The sequence below is a fragment of the Mobula hypostoma genome, chromosome X1 (genome assembly GCF_963921235.1).
Source record: "Mobula hypostoma chromosome X1, sMobHyp1.1, whole genome shotgun sequence".
NCBI lineage: Eukaryota > Metazoa > Chordata > Chondrichthyes > Myliobatiformes > Myliobatidae > Mobula > Mobula hypostoma.
Window position 1 is genome coordinate 64,673,800 of NC_086128.1, and position 26,179 is coordinate 64,699,978.

At 49.8% G+C, this 26,179-nt stretch overlaps 1 protein-coding gene across 4 annotated transcripts in view; it reads right to left on the minus strand.

Annotated features, from left to right (window-relative positions):
• Nucleotides 1-26,179, minus strand: part of nfe2l1b (nfe2 like bZIP transcription factor 1b) — a 106,114-nt gene that overhangs the window by 13,584 nt on the left and 66,351 nt on the right. For 2 of the 4 annotated variants that reach the window (XM_063037045.1, XM_063037047.1), the window contains 2 exons: nucleotides 8,555-8,641; nucleotides 5,908-6,084 (listed from right to left, as the gene is read on the minus strand). In XM_063037045.1, coding sequence (XP_062893115.1) covers nucleotides 5,908-6,084; nucleotides 8,555-8,641 — 264 coding nt within the window. The remainder of the gene's footprint in view (nucleotides 1-5,907; nucleotides 6,085-8,554; nucleotides 8,642-26,179) is intronic. The other 2 variants (XM_063037046.1, XM_063037048.1) reach the window with 1 other exon arrangement.

Consider the following 26,179-nt stretch of genomic DNA (forward strand, 5'->3'; position numbering starts at 1 on the left):
TGATCACAGTGAATGGTGGTGCTGGCTCGAAGGGCTGAATGGTCTACTCCTACACCTATTGTCTGTTGTCTAAACGCATTGGTAAGCATTTATCAAAACTCTCCAGACTCCGGGCAGGTCCCGGCGCATTGGAAGACAGCAAATGCCACGCCACTTTTTAAAAAAGGATGTAGGCAAAAGACAAGCAACTACAGGCCAGTTAGTTTAACATCTGTAGTCAGGAAAATGCCTGAAGCTATCATTAAGGAAGAAATTAGTGAGACATTTAGAAAGGAGTGGTTCCATTAGACAGACACAGCATGGATTCAGAAAGGGCAGGTCCTGTTTGACAAACTTACTGGAGTTCTTTGAGGACATAATGAGTGCAGTGGATAGAGGGGAACAGGTGGATGTCATATACTTGAATTTCCAGAAGGTGTTCGATAAGGTGCTGCACAAAAGACTTATAAATAAGATACGGATGCATGGAGTCGGAGGAAGTGTATTGGCATGGATAGTGGATTGGTGAACCGATAGAAGACAGAGAGTTGGTATAAATGGGTATTTCTCCGGTTGGCAGTCAGTGGTGAGTGGGGTGCCACAGGGGTCGGTGCTGGGCCCGCAGCTGTTTACATTGATGATTTGGAAGAGGGGATTGAGTGTAGCGTAGCAAAATTTGCTGTTGACACTAAACTGAGTGGAAAAGCAAATTGTACAGAGGATGTGGAGAGTCTGCAGAGGGATATAGATAGGTTAAGTGAGTGGGCCAAGGTCTGGCAGATGGAATACAACACTGGTAAATGTGAGATCATCCACTTTGGAAGGAATAATAGAAGAGCAGATTATTATTTAAATGGTGAAAGATTGCAGTATGCTGTTGTGCAGAGGGACTTGGGAGTGTTTGTGCATGAATCACAAAAAGTTGGCTTGCAGGTACAACAGGTTATTGAGAAGGCAAATGGAATGTTGGCCTTTATTGCTAGAGGGATTGAATTCAAGAGCAGGGAGGTCATGCTGCAACTCTACAGAGTACTGGTGAGGCCGCACCTGGAGTACTGTGTGCAGTTCTGGTTTCCATACTTGAGGAAGGATATACTGGCTTTGGAGGCAGCGCAGAGGAGGTTCACCAGATTGATTCTAGAGATAAAGGGTTTAACCTATGAGGAGAGATTGAGTTGCCCTGGACTATACTCTCTGGAGTTCAGAAGAATGAGAGGGGATCTTATAGAAACATACAAAATTTTGAAAGGGATAGATAAGATAGAAGTAGGAAAGTTGTTTCCATTGGTGGGTGAGACTAGAACTAGGGGACATTGCCTCAAGATTCAGGGGAGAAGATTTAGGATGGAGATGAGGAGAACCTGTTTTCCCCAGAGAGTGGTGAATCTGTGGAATTCTCTGCCCAGGGAAGCAGTTGAGGCTTCTTCACTAAATATATTTAAGAAACGCATAGGTTTTTACATAGTAGGGGAATTAAGGGTTATGGGGAAAAGGCAGGTAGATGGAGCTGAGTTTACGGACAGATCAGCCGTGATCTTATTGAATGGCGGGGCAGGCTCAATGGCTTAATCCTGCTCCTATTTCTTATGTTCTTATTTATTAACGCTTAATGAAACGATGGTGAAGCGACAAGTTTACGGCCCCCTTTTTCCGAATTCGCAAAGAAATTTGGATTTAAAAACATCAGAACCCAACGTCCTCCCTGTCGACGTGTGGGTTTCCTCCGGGTGTTCTGGTTTCCTCCCACACTCCAGACACGTGCGAGTGAGGGATTAGGATTAGAGAGGTGTGGGCATGCCACATAGGCGTCACTCGCCCCCAGCTCATCCACGGACTGCGTCGGTCGCCGACAGAAACACTGCATTTCACTCTACGTCCTAACTCAACACCCAAGGGAGACCGTCACGAGAGACAGGAACTCTGCCCAGAGCGAAAGGACAGGGTGGCTAGACTTGTAGAAAGGTACAGCACAGTTAAAGGCCCTTCGAGTCCATGCCAAACCATGTAAAATGCCGGCTCCCATCAGCCTGTACCGGGACCAAAGCCCTCCATTCCCCTACCATCCATGAACCTATCCAAACTTCCCTTAAACACTGAGATCGAGCTCGCATGCACCACTAGTGCCAGCAGCTCGTTCCACACTCTGAGTGGAGAAGTTTCCCCTCCTGTTCCCCTTAAAACTTTTCAGCCTTAGCCTTGACCCCCAGTCGTAAGTCTCATCCAACTTCAGGAGGGAGCCTGCATCTACCCCATCTCTAACCCCTCCTAATTTTGTGTCACCTCTATCAAATCTCCCCCAATTTAATTTAAGGTTTAGCTCACTGTTAGATTCCCCGCTGACAGGCAGATAAAATTCTGCAAGCAATCAACTGGTCAGCAAGTATTCACAGAGATAAACCATAGAAACATAGAAAATAGGTGCAGGAGTAGGCCATTCGGCCCTTCGAGCCTGTACCGCCATTCAGTATGATCATGGCTGATCATCCAACTCAGAACCCTGTACCTGCCTTCTCTCCATACCCCCTGATCCCTTTAGCCACAAGGGCTATATCTAACTCCCTCTTAAATATAGCCAATGAACTGGCCTCCTGTTTCCTGTGGCAGAGAATTCCACAGATTCACCACTCTCTTTGTGAAGAAGTTTTTCCTAATCTCGGTCCTAAAAGGCTTCCCCTTTATCCTTAAACTGTGACCCCTCGTTCTGGACTTCCCCAACATCGGGAACAATCTTCCTGCATCTAGCTTGTCCAATCCCTTTAGGATTTTATACATTTCAATAAGATCCACCCTCAATCTTCTAAATTCCAGTGAGTATAAGCCTAGTCGATCCAGTCTTTCTTCATATGAAAGACCTGCCATCCCAGGAATCAATCTGGTGAACCTTCTTTGTACCCCCTCTATGGCAAGAATGTCTTTCCTCAGATTAGGGGACCAAAACTGCACACAATACTCCAGGTGTGGTCTCACCAAGGCCTTGTACAACTGCAGTAGTACCCCACTGCTCCTGTACTCGAATCCTCTTGCTATGAATGCCAGCATACCATTCGTCTTTTTCACCGCCTGCTGTACCTGCATGCCCACTTTCAATGACTGGTGTACAATGACACCCAGGTCTCATTGCACCTCCCCTTTTCCTAATTGGCCACCATTCAGATAATAATCTGTTTTCCTGTTCTTGCCACCAAAGTGGATAACTTCACATTTATCCACATTAAATTGCATCTGCCATGAATTTGCCCACTCACCTAACCTATCCAAGTCACCCTGCATCCTCTTACCATCCTCCTCACTGCTAACACTGCCGCCCAGCTTCGTGTCATCCGCAAACTTGGAGATGCTGCATTTAATTCCCTCATCCAAGTCATTAATATATATTGCAAACAACCGGGGTCCTAGCATTGAGCCTTGCTGTACCCCACTAGTCACTGCCTGCCATTCTGAAAAGGTCCCGTTTATTCCCACTCTTTGCTTCCTGTCTGCCAACCAATTCTCCATCCACATCAATACCTTACCCCCAATACCGTGTGCTTTAAGTTTGCACACTAATCTCCTGTGTGGGACCTTGTCAAAAGCCTTTTGAAAATCCAAATATACCACATCCACTGGTTCTCCCCTATCCACTCTACTAGTTACATCCTCAAAAAATTCTATGAGATTCGTCAGACATGATTTTCCTTTCACAAATCCATGCTGACATTGTCCGATGATTTCACCGCTTTCCAAATGTGCTGTTATCACATTCTTGATAACTGACTCTAGCATTTTCCCCACAACCGATGTCAGGCTAACCGGTCTATAATTCCCCGGTTTCTCTCTCCCTCCTTTTTTAAAAAGCGGGGTTACATTAGCCACCCTCCAATCGTCAGGAACTAATCCAGAATCTAGAGAGTTTTGAAAAATTATCACTAATGTCACTAAATCCACTATTTAGTAATGCATGCATTAAGAAATGATACAGTATTCCTCCGGTGTGATATCACAGAAACACAGGACAGACCAAGACTGAAAAACTAACAAAAACCACATAATTATAACATATAGTTCCAACAGTGCAACAATACCATAACTTGATGAAGAACAGGCCATGGTACAGTAAAAAAGTTCAAAGTCTCAAAAGACCCACATCCCACGAAGACAGGAGAAGGAAGAAAACTCTCCCTGCCATGCCCGACCACAGTCCGACTCTGAGCGTCACAGACAAGGGGCCCTGAAGTATTGTAGAGGATCACCACCCCCATCCCACAATCTCTTTGACCCACCACTGTCAGGAAGGAGGTACAGGAGCATCAGGACTAGGACTGCCCGACTGGGTAACAGCTCCTTCCCTCAGACTGGGAGAGTAATGAACACACTGCCACCTCCGAGGTCTCGTCACGAGGACAGCGGTCTGTTCACCTGCCCTGCGCGTTACCACACGCATCTTGAATGACATTTTATTCACTTGTTTGTGGTAATCTTTTGGCTGACGTGCTGTCTGTGAGACGGAGGGCGCCCAGTAGACGCACTCCTTACCCACAGACAAACACTGCCTTGGCAGTCTGCTGTTGCCACGCTGAGCGCCCGCACTTCGACGTCTCCCCCCCCACCAGAATATTGTCCCCACGGGCCCTAAACCGAGCTGACGCACTTGGCTTGGCTTCATGGTGCCTTCCCCGCCATACATGGTGGAATATTCCATTTCTTTAGTAATGGCGATGTGTAACTGCGTATAAATTGTTTATACAGACTGCATTTGAGGTAGATACTGTTTATTTTGCAATATGATTGTAACTACATTGTGGGGTGCGTCAGATTCCAATTCATGTGCAGTCTTAACGCAAACACGAGGAATTCTGCAGATGCTGGAAATTCAAGCAACACACATCAAAGTTGCTGGTGAACGCAGCAGGCCAGGCAGCATCTCTAGGAAGAGGTACAGTCGACGTTTTGGGCTGAGACCCTTCGTCAGGACTAACTGAAAGAAGAGATGGTAGGAGATTTGAAAGTGGGAAGGAGAAGGGGAGATCCGAAATGATAGGAGAAGACAGGAGGGGGAGGGATGGAGCCAAGAGCTGGACAGGTGATTGGCAAAGGGGATATGAGAGGATCATGGGACAGGAGGTCCAGAAAGAAAGACAAGGGGGGGGGGAACCCAGAGGATGGGCAAGGGGTATATTCAGAGGGACAGAGGGAGAAAAAGGAGAGTGAGAGAAAGAATGTGTGTATAAAAATAAGTAACAGATGGGATACGAGGGGGACGTGAGGCATTAACGGAAGTTTGAGAAGTCAATGTTCATGCCATCAGGTTGGAGGCTACCCAGACGGAATATAAGCTCTTGGCTCTATCTCTCCCCCTCCTGTCTTCTCCTATCATTTTGGATCTCCCTCTTCCCCTTTCAAATCTCTTACTAGCTCTTCCTTCAGTTAGTCCTGACGAAGGGTCTCAGCCCGAAACGTCGACTGTACCTCTTCCTAGAGATGCTGCCTGGCCTGCTGCGCTCACCAGCAACTTTGATGTGTGTTGTTATGTGCAGTCCCAAGTTAACTTTGTGGGCAATCAGAGTCGGTATGTCATGGTGCTGAATAAACAGGGCTGGGCAATCTCAGCAGGAAATAGAGAGAGAGATAGGAGCTGTCGGAGGTTCATTCTGTGTTTTCTGATAAATATCTTTTCGTAAATAATTGCCGGTTTGTTTGATGCACCGAATGAACAAATTGATGCGCTGAGGTGTGAAGAGTCCCCCAGCGATGATTCCCTCTGGTCGTAACACAGTGTGATATACGTTGTACGGTCAGATTACGATAAACGTGAACTTGTGAGCGAGCACAGCCAGCGAGGTGGTGGGGGGGGGTTACACCCACCAGTGGTTTGACCCTGATCATGCATCAAACTCACCACCAGGCAACAGGTGGACAACGCACCTGCCCCGAAACTTGGAACACACTCACCTGGAGTTCCATCAGGGACATGAGGTCCTGCCACTGCTGCTCCAGGTCTAAGGGAGTCTCCGACGGCCGCAGAGGAGACAGGAGGGTGGTCTGTGAGGATGTGGCCGGGCTCTCACTGGTACTGGACAGAGCACTATCTAAAGCTTCATTCAGCTCCGAGGACACGGCAGCTGGAAACTGACAACACAAGATACGGGAGTCCGTAAGACCACAGGACACAGGAGCAGAATTGTGCCGGTCGGCCGATCGAGTCTGCTCCGCCATTCCATCGTGGCTGACTTACTATCTCGTTCAACCCCCATTCTCCTGCCTTCTCCCCGGGACTCCTGAGGCCCTGACGGATGAAGTAACGATCAATCTCCGCTTCCCCCGCCCCCCGCCACCGGCCCGTTATACCGCTGGCACTTTGGGCAACAATGCAGTTCCTCCATCTCTGTCAGTCACAGCTTCACTACAGTTCGGGTGAAAGTTTTAATTTTACCAGTGAGCATTGTTAGCCCTGAGCTGGGCCCCTAAACCTGGAGACCAGTGGACCGTCTCAGTCTGGCCTCTGCTCTTTGACCTGTCTGGCTTGGGTGACCCGATCGAAAACCAAAGCATCAATCCCTGACTCCAGCCATCACAGCTCTCCAGGTCACTGACACACATCAACCTCCAAACCCAACAACAAGGTTGTGGTCCTCACAGAGAAGCCTCTGCTTTAAATATACCCAATGACTTGCCCACAAAATTCCACAAATTCACCACTCACTGGCTCAAGCAACTCCTCCTGAACTCTGTCCTTCCATACTGAGACCGTGTCCTCTGGTCCTAGACTCCCCCACTACAGGAAACATCTTCTCCACGTCCACTCTATCTGTGTCCTCTGGTCCTAGACTCCCCCACTATAGGAAACATCCTCTCCACATCCACTCTATCTGTGCTCTCTGGTCCTAGACTCCCCCACTATAGGAAACATCCTCTCCACATCCACTCTATCTGTGCTCTCTGGTCCTAGACTCCCCCACTATAGGAAACATCCTCTCCACGTCCACTCTATCTGTGTCCTCTGGTCCTAGACTCCCCCACTATAGGAAACATCCTCTCCACATCCACTCTATCTGTGTCCTCTGGTCCTAGACTCCCCCACTACAGGAAACATCTTCTCCACGTCCACTCTATCTGTGTCCTCTGGTCCTAGACTCCCCCACTACAGGAAACATCCTCTCCACATCCAGTCTATCTGTGTCCTCTGGTCCTAGACTCCCCCACTACAGGAAATATCCTCTCCACATCCACTCTATCTGTGTCCTCTGGTCCTAGACTCCCCAACTACAAGAAAGATCCTCTCCACATCCACTCTATCTGTGTCCTCTGGTCCTAGACTCCCCCACTATAAGAAACATCTTCTCCACATCCACTCTATCTGTGTCCTCTGGTCCTAGACTCCCCCACTATAGGAAACATCCTCTCCACATCCACTCTATCTGTGCCCTCTGGTCCTAGACTCCCCCACTATAGGAAACATCCTCTCCACGTCCACTCTATCTGTGTCCTCTGGTCCTAGACTCCCCCACTATAGGAAACATCCTCTCCACATCCACTCTATCTGTGTCCTCTGGTCCTAGACTCCCCCACTACAGGAAACATCTTCTCCACGTCCACTCTATCTGTGTCCTCTGGTCCTAGACTCCCCCACTACAGGAAACATCCTCTCCACATCCAGTCTATCTGTGTCCTCTGGTCCTAGACTCCCCACTACAGGAAATATCCTCTCCACATCCACTCTATCTGTGTCCTCTGGTCCTAGACTCCCCAACTACAAGAAAGATCCTCTCCACATCCACTCTATCTGTGTCCTCTGGTCCTAGACTCCCCCACTATAAGAAACATCTTCTCCACATCCACTCTATCAAGGCCTTTCAATATTCGATAGATTTCAATGAGATTCACCCCCCTCCACGTCACTTTTCTAAACCTCAGCTAATACCGACAGAGAACCATGAAATACTCCTCATAAGTCAACCATTTTGTTTGAGGGATCATTCTTGTGAACCCCCTCTTTACAGTCGGCCCTGTGAGGCACTCCAACATATCTTAGTGCGAGCAGAGAGCCCACGGACAGAGGCAATTCGCAGAGTGTTCTCGGCGAGGTGCGGTTTCAAAGACAGACCGACTCCCCACGTGCACCGCTCACACCGCCAGCCACGGCTACACAATGGCACGAGGGGAAAAGGCCTCTCGCACTCGGCTCCGCCGAGAACGATCGCTGCCCGAGTCTCACTCCGGATGCCAGGGGTAACGTCCCACGCCGAAACGCCGCAGGGACTCGCGGATCAGGCAGCGTCGGCGGAGGGGAGTGGGCAGTCGGCACTTCAGAAAGTCCAGATCCCAAAGGGACACCTGCTTATTCCCCTTCGTAGGTGCTGCCCGACCTGCCGGGTTCCTCCAGCGCTTGGTGTGGGCCGCTCAAAATCTCCGGCATCCGCAGAGGTGCGGCGCCCTGGCGCACGGATAGGTGAAGCACCCCAGACGAGTTTTACCAGCGACCCAGCTGTAGGTGGTGAGCGGAAGCAACCTGTTATCGTGGTGGTGCGTTACTGCATGATTCGAGATCAAGCCCTTAGCACGCGAGTCGGACCCCGGATTCTCCGTGCAGACCACCTACCTGAGAATCGGCGGCGAAAGGGAACGTCTCCTCCAGTAGTCTCAGGCATTCCTCAAAGGAAGACACCTGCTCCACCACGTCCGGCACCTGCCAAAACAGCGATTAACAGAGGGGCTTAGAAATTTGCGAAGACTCGGCACGTCATCTCAACTTCTGACAAGCTTCTAAACGCGGTGGGAGAACGTTGACTGGTTGCTTCACGGTTTGGTATGGAAACGCCAATGCCCTCGAACGGGAAAGCCTGCAAAACGCAGCGGGTACGGCCCAGTGCATCAGGGGAGAAGCCCTCCCCAGCATTGAGCACATCTACTTGGAGCCCCGTTGCAGGAAAGCAGCATCCATCATCAGAGATCCTCACCGCCCAGGTCGTGCTCTCTTCCCGCTGCTGCCGCCAGGGAGGTACAGGAGTCTCAGGACTCACACCACTGGGTTCAGGAACAGTTATTACCCCCCAACCATCAGGAAGGAGGTACAGGAACCTCAGGACCCACACCACCGGGTTCAGGAACAGTTATTACCCCTCAACCATCAGGAAGGAGGTACAGGAGTCTCAGGACTCACACCACCGGGTTCAGGAACAGTTATTACCCCCCAACCATCAGGAAGGAGGTACAGGAGCCTCAGGACCCACACCACCAGGTTCAGGGACAGTTATTACCCCCTCAACCATCAGGAAGGAGGTACAGGAGCCTCAGGTCCCACACCACCAGGTTCAGGAACAGTTATTACCACTCAACCATCAGGAAGGAGGTACAGGAGCCTCAGGTCCCCCACCACCAGGTTCAGGAGCAGTTATTACCCCCCGCCCCCCAACCATCAGCAAGGAGGTACAGGAGCCTCAGGTCCCACACCACCAGGTTTAGGAACAGTTATTACCCTTCAACCATCAGGCTCCTGAACCAAAGAGGATAACTTCACTCAACCCAACACTGAACCGTTCCCACATCCTGCGGGCTCACCTAAGGGCACTTTGTCTCGTGCTCTTGATATCTATGGCTTATTTATTATTATCACTAATTTGTTTCTTTGTATTTACTGTGAATCCTGACAAAAAATTAACCTCAGGGTTGAAAATGGTGACATATATGTACTTCGATAATAAATTTACTTTGAACTTGAAGATAACTCTTCCAGATGGCTACTCGGCCCATCTGTCACAGCTAACCTATTTTCCCTCTCAACCCCATTCTCCTGCCTTTCCACCATAGCCCTTGACACCCTTCTTAACCAAGAACCTATCAACTTCCACTTTAAGTACACCCAAAGACTTGGCCTCCACAGCCGCCTATGGCAACTGTCATGTGTGAAGCCAAGCAGAGCTGCAGAACGGATGCTGTTAATGAGCGACAACGGACAGCCATTCAAAATGCTAATAAGAGAGAAGAGAGAGATGATGAGAGAGAGACACATAATTCAGTATGTTGGCGTCTGCCACAGACAGTTTGCTTTGAACCTGAACTGTTCATTACCACTCCTGCTGAGACAATAGGAAGTATGAAGTTTGATGAACAGGTGATACCCCATCAGGGGGATAAATATAGCGGGTTTGCTAAGGCACAAGACATACACGCCACGAGACCCTGGAAAGAGCATTGTGCCCCACAAGTTGGTGGGAGTTTGGAGGACCAATTCGCAGGGATCGGTCAGAGGCTCACAGGGTGTAAAGGTACAATCAGTGGGAACCTGTTGTGTGTCCGCCCTTGCCTGGGTGCCGGGTTCACCGTGGAAGAACGGTCGCATCTGGAACGGAGGGGTCACAGTGGGATCAGAAGGCATCGAAAGGTTTGCCTGAAACCTCAACTGTATCTCTCACTCTCTCTCCAACAGCACAACAACAGCGATTACTTCAAACTCCACTAGACTGAACTGAACTCTGCTTCACCTTAAGACTGATCATTTTACCCCTAGACTGCGATAGAGCTTGGTTGATTCCTATTACCCTATTTCTGTGAATATGTGTATACTATCATTGCTAACCTGTTACATTTATATCCTTGTGGTTAGTGTACTGTATAACTTAATTTTTGTTAATAAAACTTTATTAGTTTCTAGTAATCACAGACTCCAACAAGTGTTCCATTTCTGCTGGTTTGACAACCCAGTTCCGGGGTACGTAACACAACGAATTCCACAGATTCACCACCCTCTGGCTAAAGAAATTCCTCCTCATCTCTGCTGTAAAGGGACGTCCCTCTATTCTGAGGCTGTGCCCCCTGGTTCCAGACTCTCGCGCGACTGGAAACAACCTCTACACATCCACTCTATCCTAGCCTTTCAACATAGAGCAAGCTTCAATGAGGAACCCACCACCCCCACTCCATTCTTCAGAATGATTTTGAGACAGGATTTTCCCCCCCCCTCCCAGTCAAACTAAGATGGATGAAGGAAGCCACCAGGTAAGAAGATAGCAGGAACAGGCCACTTGGCCTGCTAAATCTGATCCAACATTCAGCATGATCACAAGGTCAGAGGGGCAGAATTAGGTCACTCATCCACACGAGTCTGACGTCATCTCTTTTCCAATCCCCGGGTCTTACAAAAATTCCCCCGGTCTTCCATGTCCACTTTCCACAACTCTGAGATTGAGCGCCCACTCTGAGACGCTCCCATGCACCTCGGCTTAAAGGACTGCTCTCTAATTTGATCAAAATGGAGATCTTCCCATAAACGCTCACACCATTAATAAGGAATATTGGAGGCAGGATTTTGACTTTCTTTGGGTATGGGGGGGGGAGGGAGGAGGAGGGAACGTCGACTCAGACCATGAGAGGCCTGCGTCGGGCATTTTCACGCCTTACAAGGCGCAGATTGGAAGTCTGTGTGGGGCGCCACTCCTAGCACAGACACTAGAGCAATGTGTGGTTAAATGCCTCGCTCAAGGGCACAAACACACTGCCACAGCTGAGTCTCGAACTAGCGACCTTCAGATCACTAGACCTTAAATAGTCGGGTATTAGGAGAAGCAGAAAAGGCATATTCGAAAGTGAAGGGCTGGTGATCCAAAGGAATCTTACGAGGGACAAGAGTCGTTCACTAAATGGGTCGTAAAGAGAGCTTTTGGGCAGTTTGTTCTTCATAAATCAAGAGTACTGACGTTATACTGAAGTCGTGCAAGACGTTGACGAGGCCTAATATGAAGTACTGTGCGCAGTTCTGACAGGAAAGCTGTAAGATTGAAAGACTACAGAGAAAATTTACAAGGACGTTGCCGGGACTAGCGGACCTGAGTTCTAGGGCAAGGCTGAACAAGTTAGGACTTTATTCCCTGGTGCCTAGGAGAACGTTACGGGAAGCGCAGGAGAGACTCGGGATTCACACCACCTGTTTCAAGAACGCTGACTATCCCTCAACCATCAGGCTCTTGAACCAAAGGGGATAACTTCACTTGACCCTTCACTGAACTGCTCCCACAACCTGTGGACTCACTTTCAAAGACTCTTCATCTCATGTTCTTGATATTTGGTGCTGTTTATTTATATCTGCATTTGCACAAGTTTGTTGCCTCCTGCTGAGCACCCAGGAAGGGTGGATTTTCATTGATCCCGTTCTACTGATTTGTCGAATCTCTGAGTTCTACACGGTGACATACATGCACGTTGATAGTAAAATTTACTGTAAGGTGTCTCTTCTTTTATGTTACTGCGTAGGCTAATCAAAATGGCTTCTTTGTTACGTTAACTGCTGAGAAGGTTCTCTCTCTGGCAGTTTGTTTGGGTTATGAAGAGGATTGTATTTATTTGCTAACCAATTGGGGTAGATGGTATTCTTTCTTGTGTGTCTGTAAGCTATCGTGTTGCGAGGATTTTGGCACAGAAGGCGCGGCGGGGACAGAGAGAGGCGACGCGATGCTGTGAGCTGGCCGACGGGACGGACCCCGAGCGGGAGTCCGAGGCCCGGGGTCTTCGGCGAGGAGAGGAGACGGAGACGGACTCGTGTGGAGCGTCTGGTCGACCACCATGGTTGGTCCCAGGCGGCGGGTCGAGGAGGTCGGAGGGGATCGAATGGTGGAAAGAAGACGCCGTTAATTGACCTCCAACTGTGGTTGAACTTTGCACGAGGTAGTTCAACTTTGATAAGTTTGGCGTCTTTCACTTTCCCTTCATATTTTATCTTTATTAATTACATAGTTCCAGTAATATCTATAAAGTGTAATCATCTAATCGCATATGGTGTATTGTCTGTTATCTGGCGGGCTGGGGTACATCACACAGCATCCACACAAACTTGATTACCCAGTTTGGCGGGGTCGAAGGCTGCTCCCCCTAAACGAAAGCAATTTGAGCGAGCCTGAGGCTGACCGGGGGCTACATCACTTTGAAATTTGAGAATGAGGGGAGGCACATGAAGTTATGTGGGGCAAAGACAAAGTAAATACCAGCGGGCTTCGTCTGGGGCAAGACTAGAACTAGAGGTCGTGGGTTAATGGTGAAAGGTGAAACGTTTAGCGGGAGATTCTTCGCTCAGAGTGTGGCGTGAATGTGGAACGAGCTGCCAGCCGAGGCAGTGATTGTAGAACCAATTTAAGAGAAGCTTGGATAGGTACAGGGTGCGGAGGACCATTGCCCGGGTGTGGGTCAATTGGGCTAGGTAGAGTAATACTTTGGCATGCACTAGATGGGATGAAGGGCCTGTTTCTCGGCTATACTTTTGATGACTCTATTGATGGGTAGCTGAGAACAAATTAGGAGCATCTGTAGATATTACAGACGGGTGTGCAAAAATGCGATCCACAGGACAATAAACAACTCTATTTCATCCTTCCAGCGGCTACAGTTATAATCTACCACTGTACATATAACTGATTCCAGGAATCAAAGGGTTATCATATGAGTAGTGTTTGATGGCCCCTGCCCTGTACTCACTGGAATTTAGAAGGATGGGGGATCTATTGAAACCCATCGAATGTTGAAAGGCCTATAGAGTGGATGTGGAGAGGATGTTTCCTGTAGTGGGGGAGTCTAGGACCAGAGGACACAGATAGAGTCGATGTGGAGAGGATGTTTCCTATAGTGGGGGAGTCTAGGACCAGAGGACACAGATAGAGTGGATGTGGAGGGGATGTTTCCCATAGTGGGGGAGTCTAGGACCAGAGGGCACAGATAGAGTGGATGTGGAGAGGATGTTTCCCATAGTGGGGGAGTCTAGGACCAGAGGACACAGATAGAGTGGATGTGGAGAGGATGTTTCCTATAGTGGGGGAGTCTAGGACCAGAGGACACAGATAGAGTGGATGTGGAGAGGATGTTTCCCATAGTGGGGGAGTCTAGGACCAGAGGACACAGATAGAGTGGATGTGGAGAGGATGTTTCCTATAGTGGGGGAGTCTAGGACCAGAGGACACAGATAGAGTGGATGTGGAGAGGATGTTTCCCATAGTGGGGGAGTCTAGGACCAGAGGACACAGATAGAGTGGATGTGGGGAGGATGTTTCCTATAGTGGGGGAGTCTAGGACCAGAGGACACAGATAGAGTGGGTGTGGAGAGGATGTTTCCTATAGTGGTGGAGTCTAGGACCAGAGGACACAGATAGAGTGGATGTGGGGAGGATGGTTCCTATAGTGGGGGGAGTCTGGGACCAGAGGACACAGATAGAGTGGATGTGGAGAGGATGTTTCCTATAGTGGGGGAGTCTAGGACCAGAGGACACAGATAGAGTGGATGTGGAGAGGATGTTTCCTATAGTGGGGGAGTCTAGGACCAGAGGACACAGATAGAGTGGATGTGGAGAGGATGTTTCCTATTGTGGGGGAGTCTAAGACCAGAGGACACAGATAGAGTGGGTGTGGAGAGGATGTTTCCTATAGTGGGGGAGTCTCGGACCAGAGGACGCAGCCTCAGAAGGAAGAGATGTCCATTTAGAATGGAGATGAGAAGGAAAGTGGGTGGAGAATCTACAGCATTCATTGCCACAGGCGACTGTGGAGGCCAGGTCACTGGGTGCATTTGGGACAAAGGCTGATAGGCTTTTGGCTAGTCAGGGAGCGAGAGGTTACAGGGAGAAGGCAAGAGAATGGGGGTTGAGAGGGAAATGGATCAGCCCTGATGGAATGGCACAGACTCAATGGGCCGAATGGCCCGATTTTGCCCCTATGTCACACAATCTACTGCTCGGACAGAAGCAAATCATACACACCAGAGACCCTGCAGACGCTGGAAACCCAGGGCAGCGGCCGGAATGAGTACGCGAGAAGGGTGGGTTTCAACTGAACGCTGCCCCCTCTGCCCTCGAAACTGACGGGCCGCTCAGAGTAATTTTATCATCAGAAGAAACTACTGCCCCCATTACACTGGCTGGCGTTGGGGCGGGCGGGTGGTAACAAAGGTCCTCCATCTTGGTGACGTTCAGGGCTTCCTTCCCCGTGCCATTAGCTTCCTCACGGATCGAGGGACAGATACGTCACCATGTGCTACCCTGGGATTGACTTTCATGCGGGCATTGCCAGTAGAGCAAAGGAATACAACGGTGAGAGACGACACACAAAGACTGGCAAACAACCCAAGTGCAATGATCGACAAACTCTGCAGACGCAAAATGAAAAATAGTAACTCAGTAAATGAAACTTGGGAGAGAGCTCCCTGCAATCCTCAAGCGAGCGGAGGGAATTTACAAGGAAATGTCTCCATTCCGGGCCCTGCAATGGGGATATGTCAGTTCACAGAATGGGTTCAACTGGTGCATCAGATCTTTGCCAGGATTGCTTACGAGGACGATGTCAGGTCTTGAGGACCCACGAGTGATAGGGGAAAGGTTGAAGCAGGTTAGGATTTTATGTCGGTCCACGGCCTCCTCTTGTGCCACGATGAGGTCCTCCCACAGCGGCAACATCTTGTATTCCATCTGGGTAGCCTCCAAGCCGATGGCATGAATATCGATAGCTCCTTCCAGGAAAAAAAACTCCCTCTCTCCTCCTCTCTTCCCCTCTCTGGCCTCTTACCTCTTCTCACCTGCCTACTACCTCCATCTGGGTCGCCTCCTCATTCCCTTCCTCCTATGGTCCACTCTCCTCTCCGATCAGACTCCTTCCTCTCCAGCCCTTGACCTTTCCCACCCACCTGACTTCACCGATCACCTCCCAACTAGCCTCCTTCCCCCCACCACCCCCCCCACCTTTTTATTCTGGCATCTTCCCCCTTCCCTTCCAGTCCTGAAGAAGGGTCTCAGCCCGAAACGTCGACTGTGTATTCCCCTCCACAGATGCTGCCCGACCTGCTGAGTTCCTCCAGCGTTTTGTGTGTGTTGCTCTGCAGACTTTAGTCACTGGAACGTAGAAGATCGAGGGGGAGATTTGATCCGGGTGTACAAAATTACGAGGGGTATAGATAGGGTAATTGCAAAAGGTAAGGGGTAGGATTGAAACTAGAGGTCATGGGCTAAGAGTGAAAGGTGAAATGTTTAAGTGGAACGTGAGCTGCCGGTGCAAGTGGCGGATGTGGGTTCGATTTCAGCGTTTAAGAGAAGTTTGGATAGGTACCTGGACGGGAGGGGTGTGGAAGGTTGATGGGACCAGGCAGACTAAGAGCTCAGCACAGACTAGATGGGCTGAAGGGCCTGTTTCTGCACGGTAGTGTATTGCAGAGAGCCTGGCTTGAGACATATTGGAAAGAAGAGTAATGCAAGTGATTTCGAAAATGCACGAGGCTCAGGTACTCCCAGTTCTTTTTTTCTCCCTCCCTCTCTTTCTCTCTGCAGATTACTTCATCTTGGGCTGCTTGCAGAGTCACAGAAAGACTGGGGGTTAAATGCAGGGTGGTTTTGTACTCAGCTGACTGGTATTCTTCCACAGAAACCTAACTGGGGTGTTTATTGTGCAGAACACAAAGGGCTGTCAGGCCAAAGAGCCGGCTGTGTATTCCAAAGACCTTCGTCACCTCTGCCTAGTAAGAGGCACACAGCCAGAGGCTTTCCCCGCAAGAGGAAATTACTCCTACGAGGAGGCTTAAGTTTAAGGCGATTGGAGGAAAGTTGGGTTGGCGGGGTGGAGATGCGTCTCGACCTAAGGAGGTGTGAGGTGCTCCTTCCCTCCGCTAGCCTGTAAGTCACCCTTGGGCGAGGTGTAGCACCTGCTTAGCTCCACCGATCAGGGTCCCGTAGGAGTGGCCGGTGCACATCACAAGTCCTGGTTACGCGACCACTGACGCCAGGCGGACACTCTCTGAAGAGTATCGATTAACGGCTGGGGGGTGTCACCCATCTTGTAAAAGGCACTGCCCAGAAGAACGCGATGGCAAACCACTTGGGAGTTGAGCTGTCCTCCGATCTTGGCAAGTTACTCGCAAGTAGATTGCCGAGATCGGACGACGACTCCAACCAGCCGCCGACCACCTGAGGCTACACGTCTTGGGTTATTTCCAGCGAGCCACTTCCATAGAAAAATTTTGCCAAGAAAAGTCACGGTGACCCCGTGATCGCCCACGTCATACGACACGGCGCATATTGATGATGTCATACGACACGGCGCATAAAGATGATGATAGAGGAAGGTAGAGGAGAATTGTCAAAGGCAAGTTTTTTTTTAAATACAGAGAGTGGTGAGTGTAAGGAACACACTGTCAGGGTGGGGGCAAAGGGGGCATTTAAGAGACTCTTAGATAGAAAACTGGAGGAGCACGTGGGTTCCATTGACGCCGGAAGAGGTTAAAAAGCAGCACGATGTCGCCTGCATACTGTTCTATGCTCTTAACAAAAATCAAGGCGGTTAAGAATCATCGACACAAGATACCAAAAGGCTCTAGCCCTCGCTCCTTAACACGAGCAGATCAGGTGCCGTAGAATTCACCACTATGTTGGCAGAGGTCAGAGAACTGCAAAGCGTGCCTTCTTTTTCTTTGCTCAGTTCTGGTCGCCTCGCTACAGGAAGGATGTGGAAGCCATAGAAAGGATGCAGAGGAGATTTACAAGGATGTTGCCTGGATTGGGGAGCATGCCTTATGAGAATAGGTTGAGTGAACTCGGCCTTTTCTCCCTGGAGCGACGGAAGATGAGAGGTGACCTGATAGAGATGTATAAGACGATGAGAGGCATTGATTATGTGGATAGCCAGAGGCTTTTTCCCAGGGCTGGAATGGGGGACAGTTTTAAGGTGCTTGGAAGTAGGTACAGAGATGTCAGGGCTACGTTTTTTTTAAACGCAGAGAGTGGTGAGTGCGTGGAATGGGCTGCCAGTGACAGTGGTGGAGGTGGAAACGATAGGGTCATTTAACAGACTCCTGGATAGGTTCATGGAGCTTAGAAAAATAGAGGGCTATGGGTAACCCTGGGTAATTTCTAAAGTACGTACATGTTCGGCACAGCTTTGTGGGCCGAAGGGCCTGTATTGTGCTATAGGTTTTCTATGTTCTATATCAGTCAACAAGAACATTAATGAACTCAGAACAGAGCCACAGCAGCAAGTTCATGACGAACTCATTCCCTTTGGTGCGCGCATGAACTTCGAAACCAAGCCACAGCAAGTTGTAAACCCAGCCAGATCCATCACAGTCACCAGCCTCCCTTCAAAAGGCGGCGCCCATCATTAGCGGACTCTCCTCACCCAGGACGTGCCCTCTTCTCGTTGCCACAGCGTCCGACTGGCAACTGAAAACCGACCTTGGGCAATTAAAAGTTCCCTGACTCCAACACATCACCGTCCCCGAGGCTGGGCGTGGCCGTCCTGTCAGAAGCCTCGAAACAGGTGGTCACGGTAGAGCTGACGGAGCCTTTGGAAGACCTGACTGAGGAGGCGTTTCGGCGCGAGAAAGTCAAATTTACCAGGAGCTGGTGGAGCAGTACCAGAGACTGGGGAGGAGGTCTTGCTGGCTGCTCGCTGTGCAAAACCAACTCCTCCCTTGGCGTTACGGGGGGGGGGGGGTGCTGCAGAGAAAAGAGCCGCCAGGACCGTCACAGGGGCTGCTGAGCGAGCCTCCAGGTGACTGTGGATCAAGGGTGTGACCGACTGACTGATGTTGCCGTGGCCCGACCATCTCCGGCTGGGTCGCCTGGGCGAGGGAGTCTGACGTTGGAAGTCCTGAAACACCCGATGACCCCCTGAGGATGTGTCCCAGTGAGGCCCAGGAAGTATCGCAGCATCTGTCATCGAAGCATCTTCAGGAAGGGCAAGACGAAGGAACACACACCAATCCTCATAGAGGGATCAGAAGTGGAGAGAGGAGCAGCTTCAAGTTTCTGGGTGTCAAGATCTCTGAGGATCTAACCTGGTCCCAACACACTGCTGTAGTTATGAAGAAGGCAAGACAGCGGCTATACTTCATTAGGAGTTTGAAGCAATTTGGCATGTCAACAAACAAACTCAAAAATTTCTATAGTTGCACCGTGGAGAGCATTCTGACAGGCTGCATCACTGTCTGATTTGGAGGGGCTACTGCACAGGACCGAAAGAAGCTGCAGAAGGTTGTAAATCTAGTCAGTTCCATCTTGGGCACTAGCCTACAAAGTTCCCAGGACATCTTCAGGGAGCGGTGTCTCAGAAAGGCAGCAACCATTATTAAAGACCTCCAGCACCCAGGGCATGCCCTTTTCTCACTGTTACCATCAGGGAGGAGATACAGGAGCCTGAAGACACACACTCAGCGATTCAGGAACAGCTTCTTCCCCTCTGCCATCCCATTCCTAAATGGACTTTGAAACTTTGGACACCTGACTTTTTTTTATAAATATACAGTATTTCTGTTTTTGCACATTTTTTAATAATCTACTCGATATATGTAATTGATTTACTTGTTTATTTATTATGTTTTATTTTATTTTTTCTCTCTCTCTCTGCTAGATTATGTATTGCATTGAACTGCTGCTGGCAAGTTAACAAATTTCACGTCACATGCAGGGGTAGCGGGAACGCACCCAGCACATCGTCAAGAAAAAAGCCAAAATAAACAAGCTAATTAATCAGGTGCCGCCTGGCACGTAAATGACGGCCCAGATCAGAGGCGATTGCCGATTTCACTTGCTCTACGTGATGTTCACTCCTCTTTCCAGGGCGCTGAGCCTTTAGCTGTTCCAGTGCTTGGTCAATTTAAACACCAGCCCGGACAGGCTGAAAGGACAGGGCTGTCAGGATCGAGGTGACATGTTGAATCTACACAAACTTCTAATAAAGCATAGGCACTGCCGTGCTTCCTTTGCAATGACAGTTACCTGCTGGTCCCAGGACAGATCCTCTGACACTTCTCAGACAAAGAAACCTCAATCCTCAATGCCGAAGAACTTAAAGTTATTGACCCTCTTCAGCTCAGTTCCTCTAATGAAGACCGACTTCTGGGTGGCACCTAATTAATTAGCTTATTTATTTCGGCTTTTTTCTTAAAGATGTGCTGGGTGCGTTCTGGCTACCGCTGCACCCCTGGTCACATGCCAGTGATAATAAATCTGATTCTGACTTGACATTTCGGGAACAGCTGCCTACCCTCCAGCAACACAGATTTCCAAACGGACAGTGAACCCACGCACACGACTACCTCACTATCTTTTTCTTCTCTATTTGTTGCTCTTTTTGCACTCGTTTATTTCTTACATACATCGCTGTAATTTACAGTTTTTAAAAAAAATTTTGTGCCGCACTGCCGTCGGAAAGAGCAGCAAACTTCACAACACACGTCAGTGTTGTTAACCGTGGTCGTGATCCAGTAATGCATCAGGTTCCACAACCTAAATCGTTATGTATAGCTGCCCCCCTGGCTACACTGCGCTTCCAGAGAAAGAAACTCACACTGGCATCGCTAAAATTGTACAAGGTTTCCCACTACCACGGCATGGCCCAACAAGCCTCACCTATCTCACCCTGGCCTAATCGCGGGACGACTTACAATGACTGACTAGCCTTCCAACCGGTAGGTAGGTCTCTGGTCTGTGGGAGGGAAACCCACGCGGTCGCAGGCAGGTAGATACGGACTTCTCACAGGGGACGCAGGAGTCAAACTCCGACGCCCCGACGAGCAATAGTGTCTCACTAACTGCTACGTTCCCCCCCACCCCCAGTTGAAAGCGTACCTCTTCCCGTTCTGACCTGGGGAGTGTGAAGACTGGCGACTGCCTACAGACAGACAGACAGACACAGACACACACACACACACACACACAGGGAAACTTCTTCACTCAGAGGGTGGTGAGAGTGTGGAACGAGCTGCCAGCAGAAGTGGTGCGTGTGAGCTCGACTTCAACGTTTAACGGAAGTTTGTACGTGGATGGGAGGGCTGTGGTCCCAGTGCGGGTCGATGGGAGGAGGCCGTTTAAATGATTCGGCACAGACAAGGTCGGCCACTCGCTGAACGTTTCGACGAGTGCGACTAAGGGAGAAACGAGGGGTTCTGCAGATGCTGGGGGGAAAAGAAAATTCGGTGACACACAGACTACCTTTCCAGTTCTTGTAACGGCCAAATCTTTGTCGGGATCCAGAGACAATGCAGACTGGTGAATGCTCCCACCACACACTGCTCAAAATCCAAAGCAAATTTATTATCAGAGTACATACATGTCACCATGTACAACACCGAGATTCACTTTCTTGCGGGCACACTCGGTAAACCTACAGGAATAGTGACTATAACAGGATCAATGAACAATCGAGCAGAGAGCAGAAGACAACAGACTGTGAAAATACAAGTGTAAATAAAGAGCAATAAAACAATCAGAACATGAGATGAAGAGTCCTTAAGGTTGTGGGAGCATTGCAATGGAGGGGCAGGTGAGTGTAGACACACACACACACACACACACAGGATCCAGTGCCAGTTCAGACTCTGGGCAGGGGATCACTCAGGAGAGTTTCAGACCTGGCTCCCCCTCCTCCCACCACCATCACGCCAGGCTAGATTGAGACCCTTCTTCACATTTCATTTTGAACTGAAAGCTTCCGGCGCCCTTTCCGAGGCAGTCGTGAGGAGCACAGAAGCAAAGGAAACCGACCGTGGAAAAAGGAAAACAGAGCCAGGTTCTCACCGCCCACCCGTCCCGGACAGCGGGCTGAACTGTCGACTCAGCACTAGCCTTGCAGAACGATAACTCCCCCACCCCGAGCCCTTTCTTCCCCCTCTGCTACATCAGAAAACACACGGTACTGCGCCGAGAGTTTGCAGGACAGCGTACCGGGGAAAACTCGCACGACGACGCTGTTTGCCTGATCGATGAGGGTCCATTTGCCGTGGGTGGAGGGAAGACAGACGGTGTCTCGGGTCTCCCTCGCTGCGAGAGAGAGAGCCTTTCTGACGTACCGAACTGCCTGTCACAGCAATCATAGAGTCCGTTCTCACATACGGGTGCGAGACGTGGACACTCACCAAGACGATGTAAAAGTCTCTAGATGGTTGCTATACACGAATGCTCCGGATGGCTCTTGACGCAAGTTGGTAACAGCACATGACGAACGTCGAGCTCTATAACAACCTACCGATGCTCACCACTAAAACCGAGGTGAGAAGACTGCAACTAGCGGGGCACTGTCTACGCCACCCCGAGCTACCTGCCAGCCTAGTCATCATATGGGAGCCCAAGCACGGGAGGATGAACCCTGGGTGCCCTCCCAGGACTATGGTCAAGACAGCAGCGCGGCTAATGGAGATGAACTGAACACACTAATGAGGGAGAGGGAGAAGTGGAGCGTCCGTCATCGTGCCCAACGCCAGCCCCCTAGGCCTGAGTCGACATAGTAGTAGAACTGCCTGGTTTGCGGAGTGTAGTTTTGATGGAACCTGGAACAAGGACTCTCCAGGGGTCTTGCTGTTGCTTGTACGGCTTGGGGGGGGAAGAATCGGTTCTTCTACTGGTGCTGAGGAGGATGGAGGGGGGGGTTGATGCTTTTGCTGCTGATGCGGGGGGTGGGTGGGGAGAGGGAGGCTTCGATTACTATTGTCCATTCCACAGGGCCCGTTGTTTCGTGGATGTCTCTGAAGAGTACGAATTTCAGGCTGCATACCCTGATAGTAAATGAACCTCCAGACCTTGCCCTATCATAAGAGATTGTGCAGGTGCTGGAGACCCAGAGCTACAAGCAGGAAGCACTGGAGGAGCTCAGCAGGCCAGGCACCATTTATGCAGGGATCCTTCACCAGGACCGGACAGGAATGGCGCAGAAGCCGGAATAAGGTGGGGGAGAAGAACACAGGCAACTTTAACCCTTTACCTCTCCCACCTATCAAAGGCACCTAGCGGATGGCGCAATAAACTAGACTGGTCAAAGAACACTGAGGCTGTCTACAAGAAGGGTCAGAGTCGTCTCTATTTCCTGAGGAGACTAAGGTCCTTTAACATCTGCCGGACGATGCTGAGGATGTTCTACGAGTCTGTGGTGGCCAGTGCGATCATGTTTGCTGTTGTGTGCTGGGGTAGCAGGCTGAGGGTAGCAGACACCAACAGAATCAACAAACTCATTCGTAAGGCCAGTGATGTTGTGGGGATGGAACTGGACTCTCTGACGGTGGTGTCTGAAAAGAGGATGCTATCCAAGTTGCATGCCATCTTGGACAATGTCTCCCATCCACTACATAATGTACTGGTTGGGCACAGGAGTACATTCAGCCAGAGACTCATTCCACCGAGATGCAACACAGAGCGTCATAGGAAATCATTCCTGCCTGTGGCCATCAAACTTTACAACTCCTCCCTTGGAGGGTCAGACACCCTGAGCCAGTAGGCTGGTCCTGGACTTATTTCCTGGCTTAATTTACATATTACTATTTAACTATTTATGGTTTTATTACTATTTATTATTTATGGTGCAACTGTAACGAAAACCAATTTCCCCCGGGATCAGTAAAGTATGACTATGACAATGAACACTTCACAGTCCAGGCGACCGGGGTTCGAATCCCGCCGCCGCCCCATAAGGAGCCTGTACATTCTTCCCCCGTGACCGCGTGGGATTGCTCTGGGTGCCCCGGATTTCTCCCCCAGTCCTAAGCTGTACAAGGCTGGAAGGTTAACTGGCCGTCGTAAACTGCCCTGTGATTAGGCTGGGATTAAATCGGGAGATTGCTGGGCTGCGTATCTCAATGAAACATCCCCACCCCCGGCTTCTTACTTCACCCCCCCGCCGATAGCCTGCGCTACCCTACAGCGTCAGTGGTTCCCACTGTTGGTAGGGTCTCCCCATGACGACGACGTGGGTTTCCTTTACTCCGGTTTCCCCCAGGTGCTCTGATTTCCTCCCACACGCCAAAGCTCATGAGTTAGTAGATTAGAAGACCGTGGCTATGCTACGCCGACGCGTGACGGCTCTCCCCGGCGCATCAGCGGACCGCGCTGGTGCAAATGAGGCAATCTCGCCATGTTACTCCAATGTACATATGACAATAAATCTCATCCAAGAAACGCCAAAGCTCCTGAATGGAAGGTACTACAGAAAGTAATGGATACAACCCCAGACCTTTGAGCACATCTGCACAAAATGCTGACGCAGGAAAGCAGCGTCCATCATCAAGGACTCCCACCAACCAGGCCATGCCCTGTTCTCGCTGTTCCCATCAGGAAGGAGGTACAGGAGCCTCAGGACCCACACCACCAGGTTCAGGAAGAGTTATTACCCCTCAACCATCAGGAAGGAGGTACAGGAGCCTCAGGACCCACACCACCAGGTTCAGGAACAGTTATTACCCCTCAACCATCAGGAAGGAGGTACAGGAGTCTCAGGTCCCACACCACCAGGTTCAGGAACAGTTATTACCCCTCAACCATCAGGAAGGAGGTGCAGGAGCCTCAGGACCCACACCACCAGGTTCAGGAACAGTTATTACCCCTCAACCATCAGGAAGGAGGTACAGGAGCCTCAGGACCCACTCCACCAGGTTCAGGAACAGTTATTACCCCTCAACCATCAGGAAGGAGGTACGGGAGCCTCAGGACCCACACCACCAGGTTCAGGAACAGTTATTACCCCTCAACCATCAGGAAGGAGGTACAGGAGCCTCAGGACCCACTCCACCAGGTTCAGGAACAGTTATTACCCCTCAACCATCAGGAAGGAGGTACAGGAGCCTCAGGACCCACACCACCAGGTTCAGGAAGAGTTATTACCCCTCAACCATCAGGAAGGAGGTACAGGAGTCTCAGGTCCCACACCACCAGGTTCAGGAACAGTTATTACCCCTCAACCATCAGGAAGGAGGTGCAGGAGCCTCAGGACCCACACCACCAGGTTCAGGAACAGTTATTACCCCTCAACCATCAGGAAGGAGGTACAGGAGTCTCAGGTCCCACACCACCAGGTTCAGGAACAGTTATTACCCCTCAACCATCAGGAAGGAGGTACAGGAGCCTCAGGACCCACTCCACCAGGTTCAGGAACAGTTATTACCCCTCAACCATCAGGAAGGAGGTACAGGAGTCTCAGGTCCCACACCACCAGGTTCAGGAACAGTTATTACCCCTCAACCATCAGGAAGGAGGTACAGGAGACTCAGGTCCCACACCACCAGGTTCAGGAACAGTTATTACCCCTCAGCCATCAGGGTCCTGAACCAGCGGGAATAACTTCACTCACTGAATCACTGAACTGCAATCCGGACTCACTTAAAACCTCTTCAACTTTTTTTTTGGTAGGGGTGGGTGGGACGGTAGCGTAGTGGTTAGCACAACGCTTTACAGTACAGGCGACCCGGGTTCGATTCCCACCACTGCCTGTCAGGAGTTTGTAACGTTTTCTCCCCGTGATCGCGTGGGTTTCCTTCGGGTGCTCCGGTTTAATCCCACAGTCCAAAGACCGACCCTTCAGTAGGTTAATCGGTCATCATAAACTGTCCCGTGACTTGGCTAGGGTTAAACCGGAGAACTGTTTGGTGGTGTGGCTCGAAGGGCCTGTTCCACACTGTTATCTCAATAAATGAATAAAAACCTCATTATCGATAATTATTGTGTTTCCCTCTCTCACATTCGCGGAGTTTGTCGTCACTCGCCCCCAACACTGAGCTGTTCCCACAACCTGTGGACCGCTGAGTGCAGTCGTTATTGTGCTTACCATGCACGTCCGCAAGAAAACAAATCTCAGAGAGACATACTTGTACTTCGATAATAAATCTACTTTGAACCTTGGCTCTACGCCCCTCAACTTTATAAACCTCTAAGGTCGCTGCTGAGTGAGGTGAGCAAAGCCTTCACAACATTTTATAACTGCAATTAGCAGAAATTAGCTTCACTCCAGCTAACAACCAGCGAATCAGAATCAGGTTTAATATCGCATTGTTTAATTTGCTCTTACGTGGCAGGTATACATACATATAAATAATATAGATAAATATAATACATAAATATTTATTTTATATATATATATATAAAACAAGTTAAAATAAATTAGTGCAAAAAGAAACACAAGCAGTGAGGTAGTGTTCATGGGTTCAATGTCCATTCAGAAATCTGATGGCAGAGGGGCAGAAGCTGTTCCACCGAGATGCAACACAGAGCGTCATAGGAAGTCATTCCTGCCTGTGGCCATCAAACTTCACAACTCCTCCCTTGGAGGGTCAGACACCCTGAGCCAATAGGCTGGTCCTGGACTTATTTCCTGGCATAATTTACAGATTAATATCTAACTATTTATGGTTTTATTACTATTTACCCCTCAACCATCAGGAAGGAGGTACAGGAACCTCAGGACCCACACCACCAGTACAGTGCAACTGTAACGAAAACCAATTTCCCCCGGG